General features: G+C 42.2%; 1 protein-coding gene across 1 annotated transcript in view; it reads left to right on the top strand.

The window, feature by feature from the left end:
- Nucleotides 1-900, top strand: part of SLCO3A1 (solute carrier organic anion transporter family member 3A1) — a 350,365-nt gene extending 349,465 nt beyond the window's left edge. The window contains exon 11 of the mRNA XM_017960938.2: nucleotides 426-900. Coding sequence (XP_017816427.1) covers nucleotides 426-463 — 38 coding nt within the window. The 3' untranslated portion in view covers nucleotides 464-900. The remainder of the gene's footprint in view (nucleotides 1-425) is intronic.
- Nucleotides 901-21,346: the final 20,446 nt, after the last annotated feature.

Here is a 21,346-nt window from a genome sequence, read left to right as displayed (position 1 = left end):
GCAAAGGAAAGTGAAAGAAGGTTGTAGGAGGAGCCACCAGTTCAAATGGGAAGAGGATTATGAAGTCTTCTGGAAGCAAGGCAACTAATTAATTCACAGCTGGCAGGATGCTTCCTGTCGAAGGTTGATATTAACTTCAGTTCTTAAAAATGTATTCCATTCATGTGGATTTTGCAATTATTTTTTGAAGAAAAATTTAGTTCTTTTCCTGTTCTGATAGCATGCCCAGGAAACAAGATGGTTTCTGTTTTGGGGCAGATGATTCTGGAAAGATGTTAGAATTATAGTACATTGAAACAAAATCTTCCAGTATCATTAACCCACACCTAGTGTTAAGCCCTGTCTTTTTTACAACATTGCGGTCTCAGTAAATGGTTGATAAATAACTTCAGCACATTCACCAAGTTATTTTTGGTTGTTTCTAGGTCCACAGGTCAGGAAAATGTCAATGGAAAGCAGCTAGCATGAAGACCCCACAGTGTTCCTCCCTCTACTAGTCTGGTATTAATCTGGAGCTGAGATGCTCCCAATATGGTTGGGACATTTGTTCCCTCCAAATCTCATGTGAGAATTTGATCCCCAGTTTTGGGGATGGGATCTAGTGGGAGGAGTTTGGGTCATGATGGGGACCCATCATGAATGGCTTGGTACCCTGCTCACCAGGAATGAATGAGCTCTCACTCTACTAGTTCACTGGAGAGCTGGTTGTTTAAAGAGCCTGGCATCTCCCCCACTTTCTCTCTTGCTGCCCCGTCTCACTGTGATAAACCTGCTCCCCTTTGCCATCGACCATGAGTGGATGCTTCTTGAAGCCTTCACCTGAAGCAGATGCCGACACTGTGCTTCATGTACAGCCTGCCATACCATGAGTCAAAATAAACCTCTTTTCTTTGTAAATTACCCAGCCTCAGGTATTCATTTGTAACAATGTAAAATGGACAAACACGGAAAATTGGTACTGAGGAGTGGAGCTTTGCTATAAAGATAGCTGAAGATGTGGAAGCAGCTTTGGAAGTGAGTAAATTGGCAGATATTGGAAGAATTTGGAGGGCTTAGAAGAAGACAGGAAGATGAGGGGAAATTTGGAACTGTCAACTGAAGGATCGTGAGGTTCATAAATGTGGAAAGGAGAGCTGTATTTCTCATAAATGGTTGCAGCCTGAAGGGTGGCCATTCTGAATGACTAGGAAGCATAGCCTCTGGCCAGAAGCCAGAAACAGGCACTTGGAGTGTCAGAAGAATAAAACAAGGATTTGTGCTGAATGAGGTGGCCAAATATATATTCAGCAAGCTATAGGAGGAGCCATGAATATTTATGAAAGAAGAAACATGCACATGTGCAGTTGACCTCTAAGCCCCTTCATGGGGTCCCATGTTCAGAAAATGGTAGTGTTAGCAAGATGTGAGGGGGGAGTTTTTGGGCCTCTGACTTCAAAAGATGAAGCAGAGGACACAAAACCCCTCAGTCAGTGCACAGCCTCCCTAGACTGACCAGAACCTCTCAGTGGTTGGTGGTCTCTTATCAGGAAGGAATGCTGGTTGGTTGTTCTGTTGAAACTGCAAAAGGGAGGGCCAGCATCAGGTGGTTGCTTGAAATCAGTAGTGAGGTGACTCTTTTGAAAGGGCTGGTTCCAACCTAAATGCTCATCAATGATAGACTGGATAAAGAAAATGTGGCACATATATACCATACTATGCAGTCATAAAAAAGAATGAGTTCATGTCCTTTGCAGGGACATGGATGAAGCTGGAAATCATCATTCTCAGCAACCAACACAGGAACAGAAAACCAAACACCACGTGTTGTCAAAAGTGGGAGCTGAACAATGAGAACACATGGACACAGGGAGGGGAACATTACACACTGGGGCCTGTTGGAGAGTGAGGGGAAAGGGGAGGGAGAGCATTAGGACAAATACCTTAAAACCTAGATGTCAAGTTGATAGGTGCAGCAAACCACCATGGCACATGTATACCTGTGTAACAAACCTGCACGTTCAGCACATGTATCCCAGAATTTAAAGTAAAATAAAATAATTTTTAAAAAGAGAAAGGGTTCCCCTTTCCCCTTTAGAGCCTTTAGAGAAGAAAGCCTAGTGGTGGTTAGCAAGGGAGGGGCTCTAATGAGGCACGTTTGACTTCCTATTGCATCACGGCTGGGACTCAGTTTTAAGGTTTCTCTGGGATCCCCTTGGCCAAGAGGGGATCATTCAGTAGTCTGGGTGGGGGGAAGGGACTTAGGATTTCATTTTTATTTCTCAGAATGTATTGGAGACTGGTTAAATGATTATGACCAAAATGCTGATAGAAATATGGGCAGTGAAGGCCAGGTTGATGAGGTCTCAGATGAAAATGAAGAACTTATTGGGAACTGGAGCACAGGTCACCCTTGTTACACCTTAGCAAATAACTTGGCTGCATTGCGCCAATGTCCTTGGGCTTTGTGGAAGGCTGAGCTTCAGAGTGATGACTTAGGCTATCTGGAGGAAAAAAAAATTCTATGCAACAAAGCATTTAAGAAATGGCAAGGCTGCTTCTACCAATCTACGATTAGATATGGGGCAAAGGAATGACTTAAAGTTGGGACTTACAATTTAAAGGGAAGTAGAGTGTAAAAATTTGGAAAATCTGCAGCCTGGCTCATGGTGGAGAAGGAAAGAACATTTTCAGGAGAGGAACCCAAGGGATAAGAATCCAAGAGGCATGAGGAGCAACCATTTGCTAGAGAGATTAGCATGACTGAAAGGGAAGCAGGTGCTAACAGTCAAGACAATGGGAAAAAGGCCTCAAAGGCACTTCAGAAATCTTCCAGGCTGCTCCTCCCATCACAAGCCCAGAGGCCTAAGATGAAAGACTGGTTTCAGGGACAAGGCCAGGGGCATTGCTACTCGGTGCTGCCTTGGGGTGCTGCTTCCCCTATCCCAGCCATCTCAAGTCCAGCCTCTACTCAAAGAGCCGCAAATAGGAGCTCAGGCCTCCACTTCGGAGCGTGCAAACTGCAAGCCCTGGTAGCTTCCACACGGTGTTAAGTCTGCAAGTGTGCAGAATGCAAGAGTGGCGGAGGCTTGACAGTTTCCCCCTAGATTTCAAATGATATATCAGAAATCCTGGGTGCCCACGCAGAGGCAGTGCCCCCATGGTGAGCCTTTTTAGGGTAGTTCCAAAGGAAAATGTGGGGTTGGAGTCCCCACACAGAGCCCCCACCAAGGCACTACCAAGTGGAGCAGTGGGAATAAGGCCACTGCCCTCCAGACTCCAGAATGGCAGAACCACTAGCAACTTGCACCTTAGCCTAGAAAAGCCACAGTTACTCAACTCTACCCTGTGAGAGCAAGAACAGCAGCTGATCTTTGCAAAGCAGGCACAGAGGCAGGGCTGCCTAAGCCCTTGTGAGCCCACCCGACACAACCGTGTACCCGGGATGTGGGACATGGAGTCAAGGGAGATTATATTGAAGCTTTAAGATTTAATGTCTTCCCTGCTGGGTTTCAGACTTGCATGGGGCCCGTTGCCTCTTTCTTTTGGCCAATTTCTCCCTTTTGGAATGGGAAAATTCACTCAATGTCTGTGTCACCATTGTAGTAATATATTGAGAATAAACAATTTGTTTTTGATTTTACAGGCTCATAGGTGAGAGGAACTTGCTTTGAGTCTCAGATGAGACTTTGGACTTTTGAGATGATGCTAGAATGAGTAAGGACTTTTGGAGACTATTGGGGAGCGATGACTGTATTTTCCAATGTGAGAAGGACATGAATTTGGGGGACCAGGAATGGAATAATATAGTTTGGATTTTTGTCCTCTCCAAATCACATGTTGAAATATGATCCCTCATGTTGGAGGTGGGGCTGGTGGGAGGTGTTTGGGTCATGGGGGTGAATCCTCCATGAATGGCTTGGTGACCTCCTCATGGTAGTGAGTTCTCACTCCATTAGTTCATGTGATAGCTGGTTGTTTAAAGAGCCTGGACATCCTCCCTTCCCTCTTGCTTCCTCTCTCACCATGTGACACACCTGCTCGCCCTTTACCTTCCACCATGGATGGAAGCTTCCTGAGGCCTCAGCAGAAGCAGATGCTGGCACTGTGCTTCTTATATGGTTTACAGAATGGTGACCCAAATAAACTTCTTTTCTTTATACACTGATCAGCCCCAGGTATTCCTTTATGGCAACGCAAAATGAACTAACACACTGGTGCTTTTTGTTTGTTTTTTGTTTTTTTTTCTGAGACAGAGTCTCACTCTGTTGCCAGGCCTGGACTGCAGTGGCATGATCTCGGCTCACTGCAATCTCTGCCTCCCGGATTCAAGCGATTCTCCTTCCTCAGCCTCCCGAGTTGCTGGGATTACAGGCACCTGCCACCACACCAAGCTGATTTTTGTATTTTTTAGTAGAGACAGGGCTTCACCATGTTAGCCAGGATGATCTTGAACTCCTGACCTCAGGTGATTCCCCCAGCTCAGCCTCCCAAAGTGTTGGGATTACAGGTATGAGTCACTGCGCTCGGCTTAATTTCAACTTTTATTTTAGATATAGCAGGTATATGTACAGGTTACATGAGTATGTTGTACCCAAGGAATGTACATAGTACCCAATAGGTAGTTTTTCATACTCCTTCCCTTTCCCCTCTAGTAGTCCACAGTGTCTATTATTCCTATGCTTATGTTCACGGGCGCTCAGTGTTTAGCTCCCACTTATAATTGAGAGAATGTGGTATTTGGTTTTCTATTCATGCACTAATTCACTTAGGATTATGGCCTCCAGCTGCATCCATGTTGCTGCAAAGGACATGGTCTCATTCTTTTTTATGGCTGCCTAGTATTCCATGGTATATATGTACCACATTATGTTTATCCAATCCACCATGGGTGGGCACCTAGATTGATTCCATGGTTTTGTTATTGTAAACAGCATGGTGATGAATGTATGACTGCATGTATCTTTTTGATATAATTATCTGTTTTCCTTGAGGTATATACCCAATAGTGGGATTCATGGGTTGAATAGCAGTTCTATTTTAGGTTTGAGAAATCTCTGCTTTACTTGGTGGATGAACTAATTTACATTCCCACCCAGTGAAAAAGGTCCCTTTTCTCTGTAGCCTCTCCAGCCTCTGTTGTTTGAGTTTATTAATAGCCCTTCCGACTGATGTGAGATGGTATCTCGCTATGTTGATTTACACTTCTCTAATGATTAGTGATGAGAAGTTTTTCATATGTTTGTTGCTATATCTTCCTTTAAGACATGTCTGTTCATATGATTTGCCCATTTTTTAGTGAGATTTGTTTTTTGCATGTTGATTGAAGTTCCTTATAAATTTTGGATATTAAACGTTTCGTGGATGCATGGTTTGTGAAGATTTTCTTCACAACATCCATTCGGGAGGTTTTCCATTTACTCTGTTGATAGTTTCTTTTACTGTGCAGAAGCTCTTTAATTAGGTCCCAGTTGACAATTTTTGGTTTTGTTGCAATTGCTTTCGGGGACTTAGCCAAAAATTATTTGCCAAGGGCAATGTCAAGAAGCGTATTTCCTAGGTTTTCTTCTATAATTTGTATAGTTTGAGGCTTCATTTAAATCTTTAATCCGTCTTGAGTTAGCTTTTGTGTATGGTAAAATGTAAGGGTCAAGTTTCATTTCCCTGCATACGGCTACAAGTTTTCCCAGCATCACTTAGTGAATAGGGAGTCCTTTCCCTCATTAGTTTTGTTGGGCCTGTTGAAGATCAAATCGTTGTAGGTATATAACTTTTCTCTGAGTATTCTGTGCCATTTGTCTGTGATATGGTTTGGCTGTGTCCACACCCAAATCTCATCTTGAGTTGTAGCTCCCATAATTCCCACGTGTTGTGGAAGGGACCCAGTGGGAGGTAACTGAATTATGGGGACAGTTTCTCCCATACTGTTCTTATGGTAATAAGTCTCACAAGAGCTGATGATTTTATAAGGGGTTTCCTTTTTTGCTTGGCTCTCATTCTCTGTTGTCTCCTGCTATGTAAGATGTGCCTTTCACTTTCCTCTATGATTGTGAGGCTTCCCCCAGCCATTTGGAATTTTGAGTCCATTAAACCTATTTTTCTTTATAAATTACCCAGTCTCAGGTATGTCTTTATCAGCAGCATGAGAACGGACAAATACAGTCTGTTTCTGTTTTTATACTACCACCATGCTGTTTTGGATACTGTAACCTTATAGTATAGGTTGAAGTTGGATACTGTGATGCCTCCAGCTTTGTTCTTTTTGTTTAGGATTGCTTTGGCTATTTGGGCTTTTTGGTTCCATATGAATTTTGGAATAGTTTTTTTCTAATTATGTGAAGAATGATGTTGTGGTTTGATGGGAATAGTGTTGAATCTGTACATTGTTTTGGGCAGTATATCCATTTTAATAATATTGATTCATTGACTTTACAAGTATGGAATGTTTTTCCATTTGTTTGTATCACCTCTGATTTCTTAGTTCTGCTTGTAGAGATTGTTTTCCTCTTTGGTTAGCTGTATCCCTAGGTATTGCATTTTCTTTGTGGCTACTGTCAATTGCATTGCGTTCTTGATTTGACTCTCTGCTTGGATGTTATTGGTATATAGAAGTGATTTTTGCACATTGATTTTTTATCCTGAAAGCTTGCAAAAAAATGTTTATAAGTTTGAGTAGCCTTTTGGGACAGTGTTTAGAGTTTTGTAGGTATAGAATTGAATCATCGGCAAAGAAAGATAGTTTGACTTCTTTTTCTATTTGGATGCCTTTTATTTCTTCTTCTTGCCTGATTGGTGCTCTATCCCTGATTAGTGCTCTACTCCTCTGTGACTGTGCTGGTATCTAAAGTGCAAGATAAAGTCCCCTTTACTTTTTCCTCTGCTTTTCTCAAGCAGAAGTTTTGCCCCAAAGCCACCTCAGCTGGTAATGTGCCAAGTCTCACCTGAAGCCAGCAAGTCTGAGGCTCACCCAAGGCCCTTGACATAGCTCATGTGTATTGTTGCTGGTTATTCAGGGCCCAAAGGCTCTACAATTAGAAGGTGATTAATGCTGCCAGGTCTTGGTCCTTTTCTTCAAGGCAGTGTGTTCCCTTTTGGCCCAGGGTATGTCTAGAAAAGTCATCTGGAAGCCAGGGCCTGTAACAGGGACCTCATGACTCTGACCAGCACCCTATCTTGCTGTGACTTCCCTGGTATTCAAGATGCAAAACAAAGCCTTCCTCACTCTTCCCTCTCCTCTCCCCAAGCAGAACAAAGGGGTTCTCTTTTAGAGCCATGAGCTGTGTATCCTGAAGTTAGGGGAGGGGCGATGCCAGCACTCTCTTGGCTGCCCCAGCTGGCATCTCAGTAGGTCACATGCTCCCCAGTCCACTGTCTCTGTGCCTGGTTCAGCACTAGGGCTCACTTAAGAGTTGTTGTCCTTTTGGCCCAGACTGCCTTTCAAGTTTAAATACACAGCACACTGTGGCCCTCAGTGGCAAGGTTTGTGAGCACGCATGTTCAGACTGCTGGGATCAGTGATTTCCCTCTGGCTAGGGCTGGTTTAAATGTTCCCTCTGTGGGCAGCTGTCAGCTGAGTTTGGTCCAGTTTTCCTTTCTGCTCTAGCAGGACAGCACTGAGTTAAATATCTCACAATTGCTGTGCTCTCCCTCCTCCAGCACCCAGAGACATTCTCCATACCACACCACTGCTGTAGGGGTAGGGGTGAGCTTCATGATTCAATATTGTTTTTTCTATCCCTTCATTGCTTCTTTCAGCGATATGAAGTTAAAACCAGATACTGTGAATGCTCACCTGACTTTTTGTTTTATTAAGGTTCCCCCCCGCCCCCGCCCCCGTGTAGACAGTTGTTAACTTGGTGTCCTTGCCAGGGGATGATCGGTGGAGGCTTCTATTGCTCCATCTTGCTCTGCCTCTCCCTCTGCCTCAATTTTGTTTATTCTTTTAGAAAACCAACTTCTTGTTTTTTTATCTATTATTTTACTAGTGTCTATTTCATTTATTTCTGCTCTGATCTTTGTTCCTTCTTTCTTTCAGCTAACTTTGGGTCAAATTTGTTGTTCTATTTTAGTTCCTTGAGGTACGACATTAGATTATTTGACATCTTTCTTCTTTTTTGATATAGGAATTTATTGTTATAAATTTCCCTCTTAGAACTGCTTTTGCTGCATCCTGTAAGTTTTGGTATGTTGGGTTTCTATTTTTGTCTTGATATTTTTTATTTCCTTTTTGATTTCTTCATTGACATATTTGTTGTTTAAAAACATGTTGATTTCCATGTTTATGAATTTTCAGTGATTTATCCTGTTACCAATTTCTAAGTTGGTGTCACTGTAATCAGAAAATACACTTGATAGAATTTTCAATTGTCTAAAATTTGTTAACATTTGTTTTGTGACCTAACCTTCTTTATTGTGGATAATATGTACTTGAGAAGAATGTGTATTATATTGCTGTTAGTTGGTTGTGTATATGTCTAAAGTTCCATTTGGTCTAAAGTATAATTCAAGTGCAATGCTTTCTTATTAATTTTATATCTAGGTTTATAGGAAGTGAATTTGTAATTTAGAACATTCCAAAAAACAAATTTTAGGCACAGATTACTTCATTGGCAAGTTCTACCAAACAGGTAAGAAAGAAAAATAAAACTGATACTATGCAGTCTAGTACAGAACATAGAAAAGCAGAGATTAGTTTCTAATGCATTCTAATGCATTTTATGAAGTCAGCATTACACTGATATGGAAACCAGAAAGAGAAACACAAATGAGAGGTGAAGCTAGCTGGACTTCCTGGGTCGGAGTAGGGACTTGGAGAACTTTTCTGTCTAGCTAGAGGATTGTAAACACACCAATCAGAGCTCTGTGTCTAGCTAAAGGATTGTAAATGCACCAATCAGCACTCTGTAAAAATGCACCAATCAGCACTCTGTGTTTAGCTAAAGGATTGCAAATGCACCAATCAGCACTCTGTGTTTAGCTAAAGGATTGCAAATGCACCAATCAGCACTCTGTAAAAATGGACCAATCCACACTCTGTAAAATGGACCTATCAGCAGGATGTGGGCAGGGATGAATAAGGGAATAAAAGCCGGCCACCCCAGCCAGCAGTGGCAACCCACTCAGGTCCACTTCCACACTACGGAAGTTTTGTTCTTTCACTCTTCACAATAAATCTTGTTGCTGCTCACTCTTTGTGTCCATGCCACCTTTAAGAGCTGTAACACTCACTGTGAAGGTCTGTGGCTTCATTCAGTGAGACCAAGAACCTACCAGAAGAAAGCAACTCCAGACACATCTTGGCAACCCAGATGGAACACATCTTGGCGACCACGAAGGGACCATCGCCAAGTGGTGAGTACCATCGGACCCCTTTCACTTGCTATTCTATCCTATTTTTCCTTAGAATTTGGGGGCTAAATACCGGGCACCTGTTGGCAAGTTAAAAGTGACTAGTGCAGCCACTGGACTAAAGACACGGGTGTCAGGCTTTCTGGGAAAGGGTTCTATAACAACCCCAAACTCTTCAGAGTTGGGAGCATTGGTTTTCCTGGAACCAGCTTCCACTTTTCCTATACTTCTGGGCTGAGCTGAGGGTCAACAGAGAGGAAAGTCATTCAGCTCCAGGGTCTCGACAAAAAGTTGGTTGACCCTGTAGCCATAAGCGGAACTCTCAACGTCAATTCACCCAAGCGAGACTTGCTCATCTATCCTATCTATCCTGACCCTTGCCTCCTGGATCCTAATGCCTGTGAGACAAACTTCCTCCTGCCTCTCTTCTCCAAGGCTAGTCCTGCTTCTAAAAGCCACTCCCTGTCTCTGGTGCTTTTCTAGTTTCTCCTATAAGAATGATTTCTAGTATAAATTTAGGGGCTCGGTTCTTTTCTTCAGGCACCCAGGCTCACCAATCAGAAAGACATAATTTTTGCCCAAAGACCCATCGGTCGGGGGGACTCTCTGGAATTTTAGGATCCCTCCTCAGACTAACAGGCCTAACAAAGGCTATTCCTGAAGCTAGGACATGGGGAGCTTCAGAAATGATACCCTTCCTATTCATATGATGAGAAGTGAGGACAAAAGGCAACACTCTTCCAACCCTGGAGATCTCTTCCCTCCCTCCGGGTATGGCCCTACACTTCATTTTTGGGGCATAACATCTTTATAGAACATGGGAAAGGTCCCAATACTAACAGGAGAACAGTTAGGACGCTAACAGGTTTTCGAGAATGTGTCGGTAAGAGGTCTAAGAGGACAGACAAGGGTACAGGTTTTTGAGAATGCGTTGGTAAGGGCCACTAAATCTGACCTTCCTCAGTCCTCCTTGTGGTCTAAGAGGAAAACTAGTGTTTCTGCTGCTGCATTGGTGAGCGCAACTATTCTGATCAGCAGGGTCCAGGGACCGTTGTGGGTTCTTGGGCAAGAGGGGTTTCTGCTGCTGCATCAGTGAGTGAGACTATTCCAATCAGTAGGGTCCAGGGATCATTGCGGTTTCTTGGGCATGGGGGGGAAAACAAACCAAAACCGTGGGTGTTCTTTTCTTTCAGATGGGAAACACTCAGGCATCAACAGGCTCACCCTTGAAATGAATCCTAAGCCATTGAGACCAATTTGACCCTCAAACCCTGGAAAAGAGGTGGCTCATTTTTTCCCACACTATAGCCTGGCCCCAATATTCTCTCTGATGGGGAAAAATGGCCACCTGAGGGAAGTATAAATTACAATACTATCTTGTAGCTTGACCTTTTCTGTAAGAGGGAAGGCAAATGGAGTAAAATACCTTATGTTCAAGCTTTCTTTTCATTGAAGGAGAATCTACAACTAAGCCAAGTGTGCAATTTACATCCCACAAGAGGACCACTCAGCTTACCCCCAATATCCTAGCCTCCCTATAGCTCCCCTTCCAATTAATGATAAGCCTCCTGTAATCTCCCCCACCCAGAAGGAAACAAGCAAAGAAATCTCCAAGGGACCACAAAAACCCCTGGGCTATTGGTTATGTCCCATTCAAGCAGTAGGGGGAAGTGAATTTGGCCCAACCTGGCTACATGTCCCCTTCTCCTTCTCCAATTTAAAGAAGAGCAAGGCAGACTTGGGGAAGTTTTCAGATGATAATGATAGGTATATAGATGTCCTGTAGGTCTAGGGCAAACTTTGATATCAATTGGAGAGATGTCATGCTATTGTTAGATCAGACCCTGGCCTTTAATGAAAAGAATGTGGCTTTCGCTGCAGCCTAAGAGTTTGGAGATACCTGGTATTCTAGTCAAGTAAATGATAGTATGGCAGCTGAAAAAAGGGACAAATTCCCTACTGGTCAGTAAGCTGTCCCCAGTATGGATCCCCACTGGGACCTCAACTCAGATCATGGAACTGGAGTCGCAAACATCTGTTGACCTGTGTTCTAGAACGACTAAGAAGAATTAGGAAAAAGCCCATGAATTATTCAATGATGTCCACCATAACTCAGGGAAAGGCAGAAAATCCTTCTGCCTTCCTCAAGCGGATACAGGAGACCTTAAGAAAATATACCTGTCACCTGACTCACTTGAGGGTCAATTGATCCTAAAAGATAAGTTTATTACCCAATCAGCCACAGATATCAGGAGAAAACTCCAAAAGTGAGCCCTGGGCCCTGAACAAAATCTGGAGGCATTAATAAACCTGGCAACCTCAGTGTTCTATAATAGGGACCAAGAGGAACAGGCAGAAAAGGAAAAGTGAGAGGAGAGAAAAGCTGCAGCCTTAGTCATGGCCCTCAGACAAACCAACCTTGGTGGTTCAGAGAGGACAGAAAATGGATCAGGCCAATCACCCGGTAGGGCTTGTTACCAGTGTGGTTTGCAAGGACACTTTAAAAAAGACTGTCCAACAAGAAACAAGCTGCCCCCTTGCCCATGTCTACTACGCTGAAGCAATCACTATAAGGCACACTGCCCCAGAGGACAAAGGTTCTCTGGGTCAGAAGCCCCCAACCAGATGATCCAACAATAGGACTGAGGGTGTCCAGGGCAAGCGCCAGCTCATGTCATCGCCCTCACTGAGCCCCGGGTACGTATAACCATTGAGGGCCAAGAAATTGACTTCCTCCTGGACACTGGAGTGGCTTCCTCACTGTTAATCTCCTGTCCCAGACAGCTGTCCTCGAGGTCCATTACCATCCGAGGAATCCTGGGACAGCCTGTAACCAGGTATTTCTCCCACCTCCTCAGTTGTAATTGGGAGATTTTGCTACAGTTAGTAAGTATGCTTGTCTAATCCTACTTGCCCATTCTGCAATATAGAAAGACAGGGAGTTCGGGAACCCCCATTAAATACCACAAGGAAATCATGGAGTTATTGCACACAGTGCAAAAACCCAAGGAGGTGGCAGTCTTACACTGCCAAAGCCATCAAAAAGATGGAGAAAAGGCAGAAGGAAACCATCAGGCAGATGCTGAGACCAAAATTGCTGCCAGGTGGAACCTCCCATTAGAAATACCTATGGAAGGACCCTTCATATGGAACAACCCCCTCCAAGAGATTGAGCCCCAGTATTCCCTGACTGAAACGGAATGGGGACTTTCATGGGAGCATAGTTTTCTCCCCTTGAGGTAATTAATGACAGAAGAAGGAAAGGTACTCATAATTGAGGCCAGCCAGCAGAAAATACTTAAAACCCTCCATCAAACTTTTCATATGGGTATTGAGAACACTCATCAAATGGCCAAATCCCTATTTACAGGGCCAAATTTCCTCCAGAGCATCCGACAGGTAGTCAAGGCCTATGAGGCGTGCCAAAGGAATAATCCCTTGGTTCATCATAAGGCCCCTCTGGGGGAACAAAGAGTAGGTCACTATTCCGGAGAGGACTGGCATTTAGACTTCACCCATATGCCTAAGTCAAAGGGATTTCAATACTTGTTGGTCTGTGTTGATACCTTTACAAATTGGATAGAAGCCTTCCCCTGTAAGACAGAGAAGGCTCAGGAAGTGGTTAAAGTCCTAATTCATGAAATAATTTCCAGGTTTGGGCTTCCCCAAAGCTTATAGAGTGACAAAGGTCCAGCTTTTAAAGTCATGATAACTCAGGGGATTTCCAGGGTGCTAGGGATACAATATCACCTTCACTGCATCTGGAGGCCACAATCCTCAGGGAAGGTCAAGAAAGCAAATGAAATACTCAAGAGGTACTTAAGGAAACTAACACAAGAAACTCATCTCCCATGGCCTACTCTTTTGCCCATGGCCTTGTTGAGAATCCAAAATTTTTCTCATAAAATGGGGCTCAGTCCATATGAAATGCTGTATGGTTGATCTTTTCTCAAAAATGATTTCCTACTTGATCAGGAAATGGCCAACTTGGTCAAAGATATAACTTCTTTGGCAAAATATCAAAGAAACCTTAAAAACCTACCTGAAGGATGTCACAGAGAAAAGGGAACAAGGTTGTTTCAACCAGAAGATCTAGTGTTGGTCAAATCTCTCCCCTCTACCTCCTCATCTATGGATTATTTGCGGGAAGGACCATATTCAATAATCCTCTCTACCCCCACTGCAGTTAAGGTGGCACCCGAGTTAAACTTTGGACACCTGCTGCGGGACTGTCAGCTCAGGAGTCCCAAGATCAGCCAGACCAGCCTCGATATACCTGTGAAACATTGGAGAATTTGCATCTCCTATTTCAAAAGGAAACATCCCAGACTAAAAAGGCTTCTAGTGCTGATCCTGAGGAAAAGCCCCTTCTTCCTTAAAAAAGATAAGTGAAAACCTACATAATCTTTAACACCTCTCCTCGCCCCTTTAATGGAATCCTTTTACTATTTCATCCTATTATTAAGCAGCATACTAACTATACTCTTTGCAATAGGTTATATACTGTAGCTCCTGCCAGGACGAAAATCCTAATCACATCAACCTTCTATCTTCCTTCCTTCCTTCTAACAACAATTTACTCCTACTTTAACTCAGACTTGATAAAATGATCTCGTCTTCCAGAGCACCCTCTTTACCTTCCTATTTGCTCTTTGCCTATCTATCCCTCCTGCTTCCTTGGATACCCCATACAATCACCCCTCTCCTTCCACTAGCTCCCAATTACCTCTACAAGACTCTCAACCCAGTCTCTGTTAAACCAGTTCAATCCTTCCATGGCAAGTGACTGTTGGCTTTGTGTCTCTCTATCAACCTACGGTTACATTGCCATTCCTGTTCCCACAAAAAACTGGGTCTTTACCAACTTGACCTACCACCCTTGTTATGAAGGAAAAGACCCTTTCTGACTGCTAAATATGTAATCATTATCCAACTTCCCCATCTCTGATAGGACCAAGAATACCCTAATAGGACATACAATCCAACTTTTAAGTTCTTTCATTTGCAACCTCACCTATTACACAAGCAATGAAAAGCCTATACACAGCCCCATAACTATGAATACCATCTTAACTTTACAAGCCCCTTTATGCATCCAAAACAACCTGTTATCAGGCCTGCTCCTGGGGCACCTACTAGCCCATCAGTGTAATTACACCCTACAACTTCAAGCCCCAACTGATCATTGTAACTTCCAAGTCACCCAAACAGCTCCATTTAGACAGCTTGTCCGCTACTCAGGACCTCCAAAAATCATCGCCTCCTCCCTGCTTAACAAACAATCCAGGTTTTGTAATGGCAAACATACTCCCTCCATGACCATTCATCCCTGGACCCCTTGCAGCAATGCCCCCACCACTACTGAATGCCTTCTCATCCCCTCTTTCAATCTCTTTCAAGTGGTTCCTAGTAGATACAAAATGGTCTTTTCTCCATTGAGAAAATAGAACACAGAGAGCCACTCAGTTTGCTCGCAATACCCCTTTCCAGCCGCTCAGTGGAGCTACCTTGGCAAGTACTCTAGGAGTATGGGAAAATAAAAACAACAAACTCACATACCTTTTTAACATACACAACCAGTTCTGTCTACCCAGTCAAGGTATAGTCTTCTTATGTGGAATGTCAACATATATCTGCCTCCTCACTAGTTGGACAGGCACCTGCACCTTAGTCTTCCTAAGTCCCAACCTTAACATTGCCCCAGGAAATTAGACCCTATCAGTACCCCTCAAAGCTCAAGTCAGTCAGCGCAGAGCCATACAACTATTACCCCTACTTATAGGGTTAGGAATGACTACTGCTACAGGAGCTGGAATAGCCAGTTTATCTACTTCATTATTCTACTACCACACTCTCAAAGGATTTCTCAGACAGTTTGCAAGAAATAATTAAATCTATCCTTACTCTACAATCCCAAATAGACTCTTTGGCAGCAGTGACTCTCCAAAACCACAGAGGCCTAGACCTCCTCACTGCTAAGAAAGGAGGACTCTGTACCTTCTTAGGAGAAGAGTGTTATTTTTACACTAACCAGTCAGGGATAGTACGAGATGCCACCCAGCATTTACAGGAAAAGGCTTCTGAAATCAGACAATGCCTTTCAAACTCTTATACCAACCTCTGGAGTTGGGCAACATGGCTTCTCCCCTTTCTAGGTCCCGTGACAGCCATCTTGCTATTACTTGCCTTTGGGCCCTGTATTCTTAACCTCCTTGTTCAATTTGTTTCCTCCAGGATCGAGGTCATCAAGCTACAGATGGTCTTACAAATGGAACACCGTTTGTAAGTTGTTAGTTAAGCTCAACTAAAACTTCTACCAAGGACCCCTGGATTGACCCACTGGCCCTTTGGCTGGCCTAAAGAGTTCCCCTCTGGAGGAAACTACAACTACAGGGCCCTTTCTTTGCTGCTATCAGCAGGAAGTAACTAGAGTGGTCATCACCTAATTCCCGACAGCAGTTGGGGTGTACTGTTTAGAGGGGTGACTGAGAGGTGAAGCCAGTTGGACTTCCTGGGTGGAGTGGGGACTTGGAGAACTTTTCTCTCTAGCTAGAGGATTGTAAATGCACCAATCAGCACTCTGTAAAAATGTACCAATCAGCACTCTGTATCTAGCTAAAGGATTGTAAATGCACAAATCAGCACTCAGTAAAAATGCACCAGTCAGCACTCTGTGTCCAGCTAAAGAATTGTAAATGTACCAATCAGCACTCTGTAAAATGGACCAATCAGCAGGATGTGGGCAGGGACAAATAAGGGAATAAAAGCTGGCCACCCCAGCCAGCAGTGGCAACCTGCTTGGGTCCGCTTCCACATTGTGGAAGCTTTGCTCCTTCACTCTTCACAATAACTCTTGCTGCTGCTCACTGTTTGGGTCCATGCCACCTTTAAGAGCTGTAACACTCACTGCGAAGGTCCACAGCTTCATTCCTGAAGTCAGTGGGACCAAGAACCCACTGGAAGGAACCAACTCCGGACACACAAGGAAATAAACTTCAAACCAATATCTCCTGAGAACATAAATACAGAAAACTGTTCAATAAAGTATTGACAAATCAAATCTAACAATATATAAAAAGTATAATATCTCACAACCAAATCTAGCTTATTCTGGTAATACAAGATCAATTCAACATTCAAAAAGAGTCAATGTTATTTACTATATTCATGTACTTAAAAATCATATAGTTCTACCAATAGATGCAATAAAAGAATGACAAGACTTAAAAGCCATTTTTGATTAAAGAAAAAAAAAAACTCAGGAAATTGGGAATAGAAGAAGGGAAATGCTTTAACCTGATAAAGTACATCTACAAAATACCTGCAGCAAACATCCTACTTAATAGTAGACAATTCAATGCTTTCTCTCCTAATGTCAGGGGAAACAAAGATGTTCATTCTCAGCATTTCTATTAAACATTTTGCAGAAATTTCTAGTCAGTAAATAAAGCAAGAAAAAGAAATTGAGGGGATATAGATTTTAAAGAAAGAAATATAACTGTTTCTATTCACAGACAGCATAATAGTCTATGTAGAAAACTTTAAAGAATATGCAAACATGCTCTTAGAACTAATAGGTGAGTTTAGCAAGGCCCTAGGACATAAGATCAACACAAAAATTAGTCACATTTCTATACACTAGAAATGAACAACTGGAAATCAAAATTTGAAACAAAATACAATGGTACCAAAATTCAAGAAATACTTAAGTATAAATCTAACAAAACATGTACAGAATCTGTATTTGGAAAGCTATACTGATGAAAACAATCAAATAACCAAATAAGTGGAGAGATATACTATGTTCATGGATTAAAGACAAAATGTTGTTTAAGACATCCGTTTTCTCCAAATTGATTATAGATTCAATGCTATAAAAAATCCCAGCAGAATCTCCTATAAATATTGCAAATTGGTTCTATTAGTTATATGGAAAGGCAAATAAAGTAAAATAGCCAAAACTATCTTGAAAATGAAGTCAGAAGACCCATACCACCTGGTTTTAAGACTACTTTAAACCTACAAAAATCAAGTCACTGTGATATTGCTGAAAGATTATATACATAAATTAAGAAACAGAATAGAGTCCAGAAATAGACCCACATACATATGGTCAAGTGGGTCTTTTGACAAAGACACGAAGGCAATTCACTGGAGAAAGAATAATATTTTCATATGTTTCTGGAACAAGTGAATATTCATATTAAAAAATCCTCAAATATACTTCACATCTCATAAAAAGTTATTCAAAATGAATCACAGACAATCTAAGACTATAAAACTTTTAAATGAAAACAAATGGAGTAATCATTGTGATATTGTACCAGAGTTCTAGATATAATCCCAAAGGCAAAGTCCATTAAGTAACAACACAATGAATTATACTTCTCCAACATTAAAAACATCTGCTCTGCAAAACATACTGTCTACAGAATAAAAATGTAAGCCATGAACTTCAAGAAAATATTTGCAAGTCACAAATCTGAAAAAGACTTATATCCAGAGTAAATAACCCACAAAACTCAGTAATAAGCAAATAATCAAACTTATAAAAATGGACAAAAGATTTCAACAGACGGTTCAACAAAGAAGATATACATGGGAAATAAACCACTGAAAAATACTTTCAACATCATTAACCATTAGGAAAATGCAAAGTAAAATCACAATAAGATACCACTAAACACCTTTCAGAATGTCTAAAAATTTTGGCCGGGCGCGGTGGCTCAAGCCTGTAATCCCAGCACTTTGGGAGGCCGAGACGGGCGGATCACGAGGTCAGGAGATCGAGACCATCCTGGCTAACAGGGTGAAACCCCGTCTCTATTAAGAAATACAAAAAACTAGCCGGGCGAGGTGGCGGGCGCCTGTAGTCCCAGCTACTCGGGAGGCTGAGGCCGGAGAATGGCGTGAACCCGGGAGGCGGAGCTTGCAGTGAGCTGAGATCCGGCCACTGCACTGCAGCCTGGGCGACAGAGCGAGACTCCGTCTCAAAAAAAAAAAAAAAAAAAAAAAATTTTAAAACGCAGAAAATATCAAATCAGCAGCAAGGATATAAACCAACTGAACGGCTTATACATTTTTGTTGAGAATGCAAAATGGTACAGTCACATGGGAAAACCAAAAAGTAGAAATAAGAAGAAAATATATTGTCAAATATTTATTTATTCATTATGAATCCTACAGATCAGTGAAAAACACTAACAGTATTAATAAAAAAGGGAACAACATCAATAAGCACTTCATTGAAAATGAAATACAAATGGCACAAAAGAGTGAAAAAAATTACAGACCCAGTGTTAAGCAAAGAAATGAAAAGTAAAATAATAGATACTATTCTTCATGATTCACCACTGACAAGGATTTTTAAAATAACAGTATTCAGTATTTGTGAGGGTTCAGTAAGACATATATTCTCAAACTACTGGTAGCAATGTATTTGTTAAAACTTTCCAGAACATGATTTGTAAATATCTGTCATGAGCTATACAAAATTTCATCCTCTTAGAATCAGTAATTTTACTTCCATGAATGGATTCTAAGAAGTAATCAAAAATGAAGATAAATATGTATATATAAATAAGTTCATCATGACATTATTTTCAATACTGGAACACTGGAAACAACCTTAATACACAAAAGGTTTATAACTAATTATGGCACAACTCTAAAACAGAATAGTATTCAGCCATTAAATATTTATGAAGAGTTCTTGATGACATAGGAAAATATTTCTGATGTAATAAGTTTGAAAAAAGCAGGATAAAAAACTGTATATATTATGACACTGATAATATATATATAAATACACACATGTATATGATTTTTAAGGTTAAGATTGCTTATATATGGATATATATGTGTGTGTGTCTAAAAAGAAATATAACCATTGAGGGGTGCACCCAAGATGACCAAATAGGAACAGCTCCAGCCTCCAGCTCCCAGCGTGAGTGACATGGAAGACAGATGATCTCTGCATTTTCAACTGTGGTACCGGATTCATCTCACTGGGGAGTGCCAGACAATTGGTGCTGATCAGCTGGTGTAGCCCAACCAGCGAGAGCTGAAGCAGGGCGAGGCATCGCCTCACCTGGGAAGTGCAAGGGGGAAGAGAATCCCTTTTCCTAGCCAAGGGAAACTGAGACACATAACACCTGGAAAATCGGGTAACTCCCACCCTAATACTGGGCTTTACCAAGGGTCTTAGCAAATGGCACACAAGGAGATTATATCCAACACCTGGCCTGGAGGGTCCCAGGCCCATGGAGCCTACCTCATTGCTAGCACAGCAGTCTGAGATCTAACTGCAAGGCAGCAGTGAGGTTGGGGGAGGGGCACCCGCCACTGCTGAGGCTTAATTGGGTAAACAAAGCTACTGGGAAGCTCGAATTGGGTGGAGCCCACTGCAGCTCAAGGAGGCCAGCCTGCCTCTGTAGACTTCTTCTCTGGGGACAGGGCATAGCTAAACAAAAAGCAGCAGAAACCTCGGCAGAGGTAAATGCCCCTGTCTGAGAGCTTTGAAGTGAGCAGTGGATCTCAAGCACAAAGGTTGAGATCTGAGAATGGACAGACTGCATGCTCAAGTGGGTCCCTGACCCCTGATTAGCCTAACTGGGAGACATCCCCCACTAGGTGCAGACTGACATCTCACACCTCACACAGTGGAGTACACCCCTGAGACAAAGCTTCCAGAGGGAGAATCAGACAGCAACACTCGCTGTTCAGAGATATTCTATCTTCTACAGCCTCCGCTGCTGATACCCAGGCAAACAGGGTCTGGAGTGGACCTCAAGCAAACTCCAACAGACCTACAGCTGAGGGTCCTGACTGTTAGAAGGAAAACTAACTAACAGAAAGGACACCTACACCAAAACTCCATCAGTACGTCACCATTATCAAAGACCAAAGGCAGATAAAACCACAAAGATGGGGAAAAAGCAGGGCAGAAAAGCTGGAAATTCAAAAAATCAGTGCACATCTCCCCCTCCAAAGGAACGCAGCTCATCGCCAGCAACAGAACAAAGTTGGACAGAGAATGACTTTGACGAGTTGAGAGAAGAAGGCTTTAGTCGATCAAACTTCTCAGAGCTAAAGGAGGAACTACATAACCAGCTCAAAGAAACTAGAAACCTTGAAAAAAGAATGGATGAATGGATAACTAGAATATTCAATGCAGAGAAGACCTTAAAAGAACTGATAGAGATGAAAACCATAACACAAGAAATACGTGACAAATGCACATGCTTCAGTAACCAACTCAATCAACTGGAAGAAAGAGTATCAGCGATTAAAGATCAAATGAATGAAATGAAATAAGAAGAGAAGTGTGGAGAAAAAAGAGTAAAAAGAAATGAACAAAGCCTCCAAGAAGCATAGGATTATGTGAAAAGACCAAATCTACGTCTGATTGGTGTGCCTGAAAGTGATGGGGAAAATGGAACCAAGTTGGAAAACACTCTTCAGGATATCATCCAGGAGAACTTCCCCAACCTAGTAAGGCAGGCCAACATTCAAATTCAGGAAATACAAAGAATGCCACAAAGTACTCCTCGAGAAAAGCAACTCTGAGACACATAATTGTCAGATTCACCAAAGTTGAAATGAAGGAAAAAATCTTAAGGGCAGCCAGAGAGAAAGGTCAGGTTACACACAAAGGGAAGCCCATCAGACTAACAGCAGATCTCTCAGCAGAAACTCTCCAAGCCAGAAGAGAGTGGGGGCCAATATTCAACATTCTTAAAGAAAAGAATTTTCAACCCAGAATTTCATATCCAGTCAAACTAAGTTTCAGCAGTGAAGGAGAAATAAAATCCTTTACAGACAAGCAAATGCTTAGAGATTTTGTCACCACCAGGCCTGCCCTACAAGAGATCCTGAAGAAAGCACTAAACATGGAAAGGAACAACAGGTACCAGCCATTGCAAAAACTTGTCAAAATGTAAAGTCCATCGATGCTAGGAAGAAACTGCATCAACTAACGAGCAAAATAATCAGCTAATATCATGACAGGATCAAGTTCACA

This window comes from Papio anubis, chromosome 7 (genome assembly GCF_008728515.1).
Source record: "Papio anubis isolate 15944 chromosome 7, Panubis1.0, whole genome shotgun sequence".
NCBI classification, from domain to species: domain Eukaryota; kingdom Metazoa; phylum Chordata; class Mammalia; order Primates; family Cercopithecidae; genus Papio; species Papio anubis.
The sequence above is the reverse complement of the archived record's forward strand: the minus strand, read 5'-3'. Positions and strand labels throughout refer to the sequence as shown.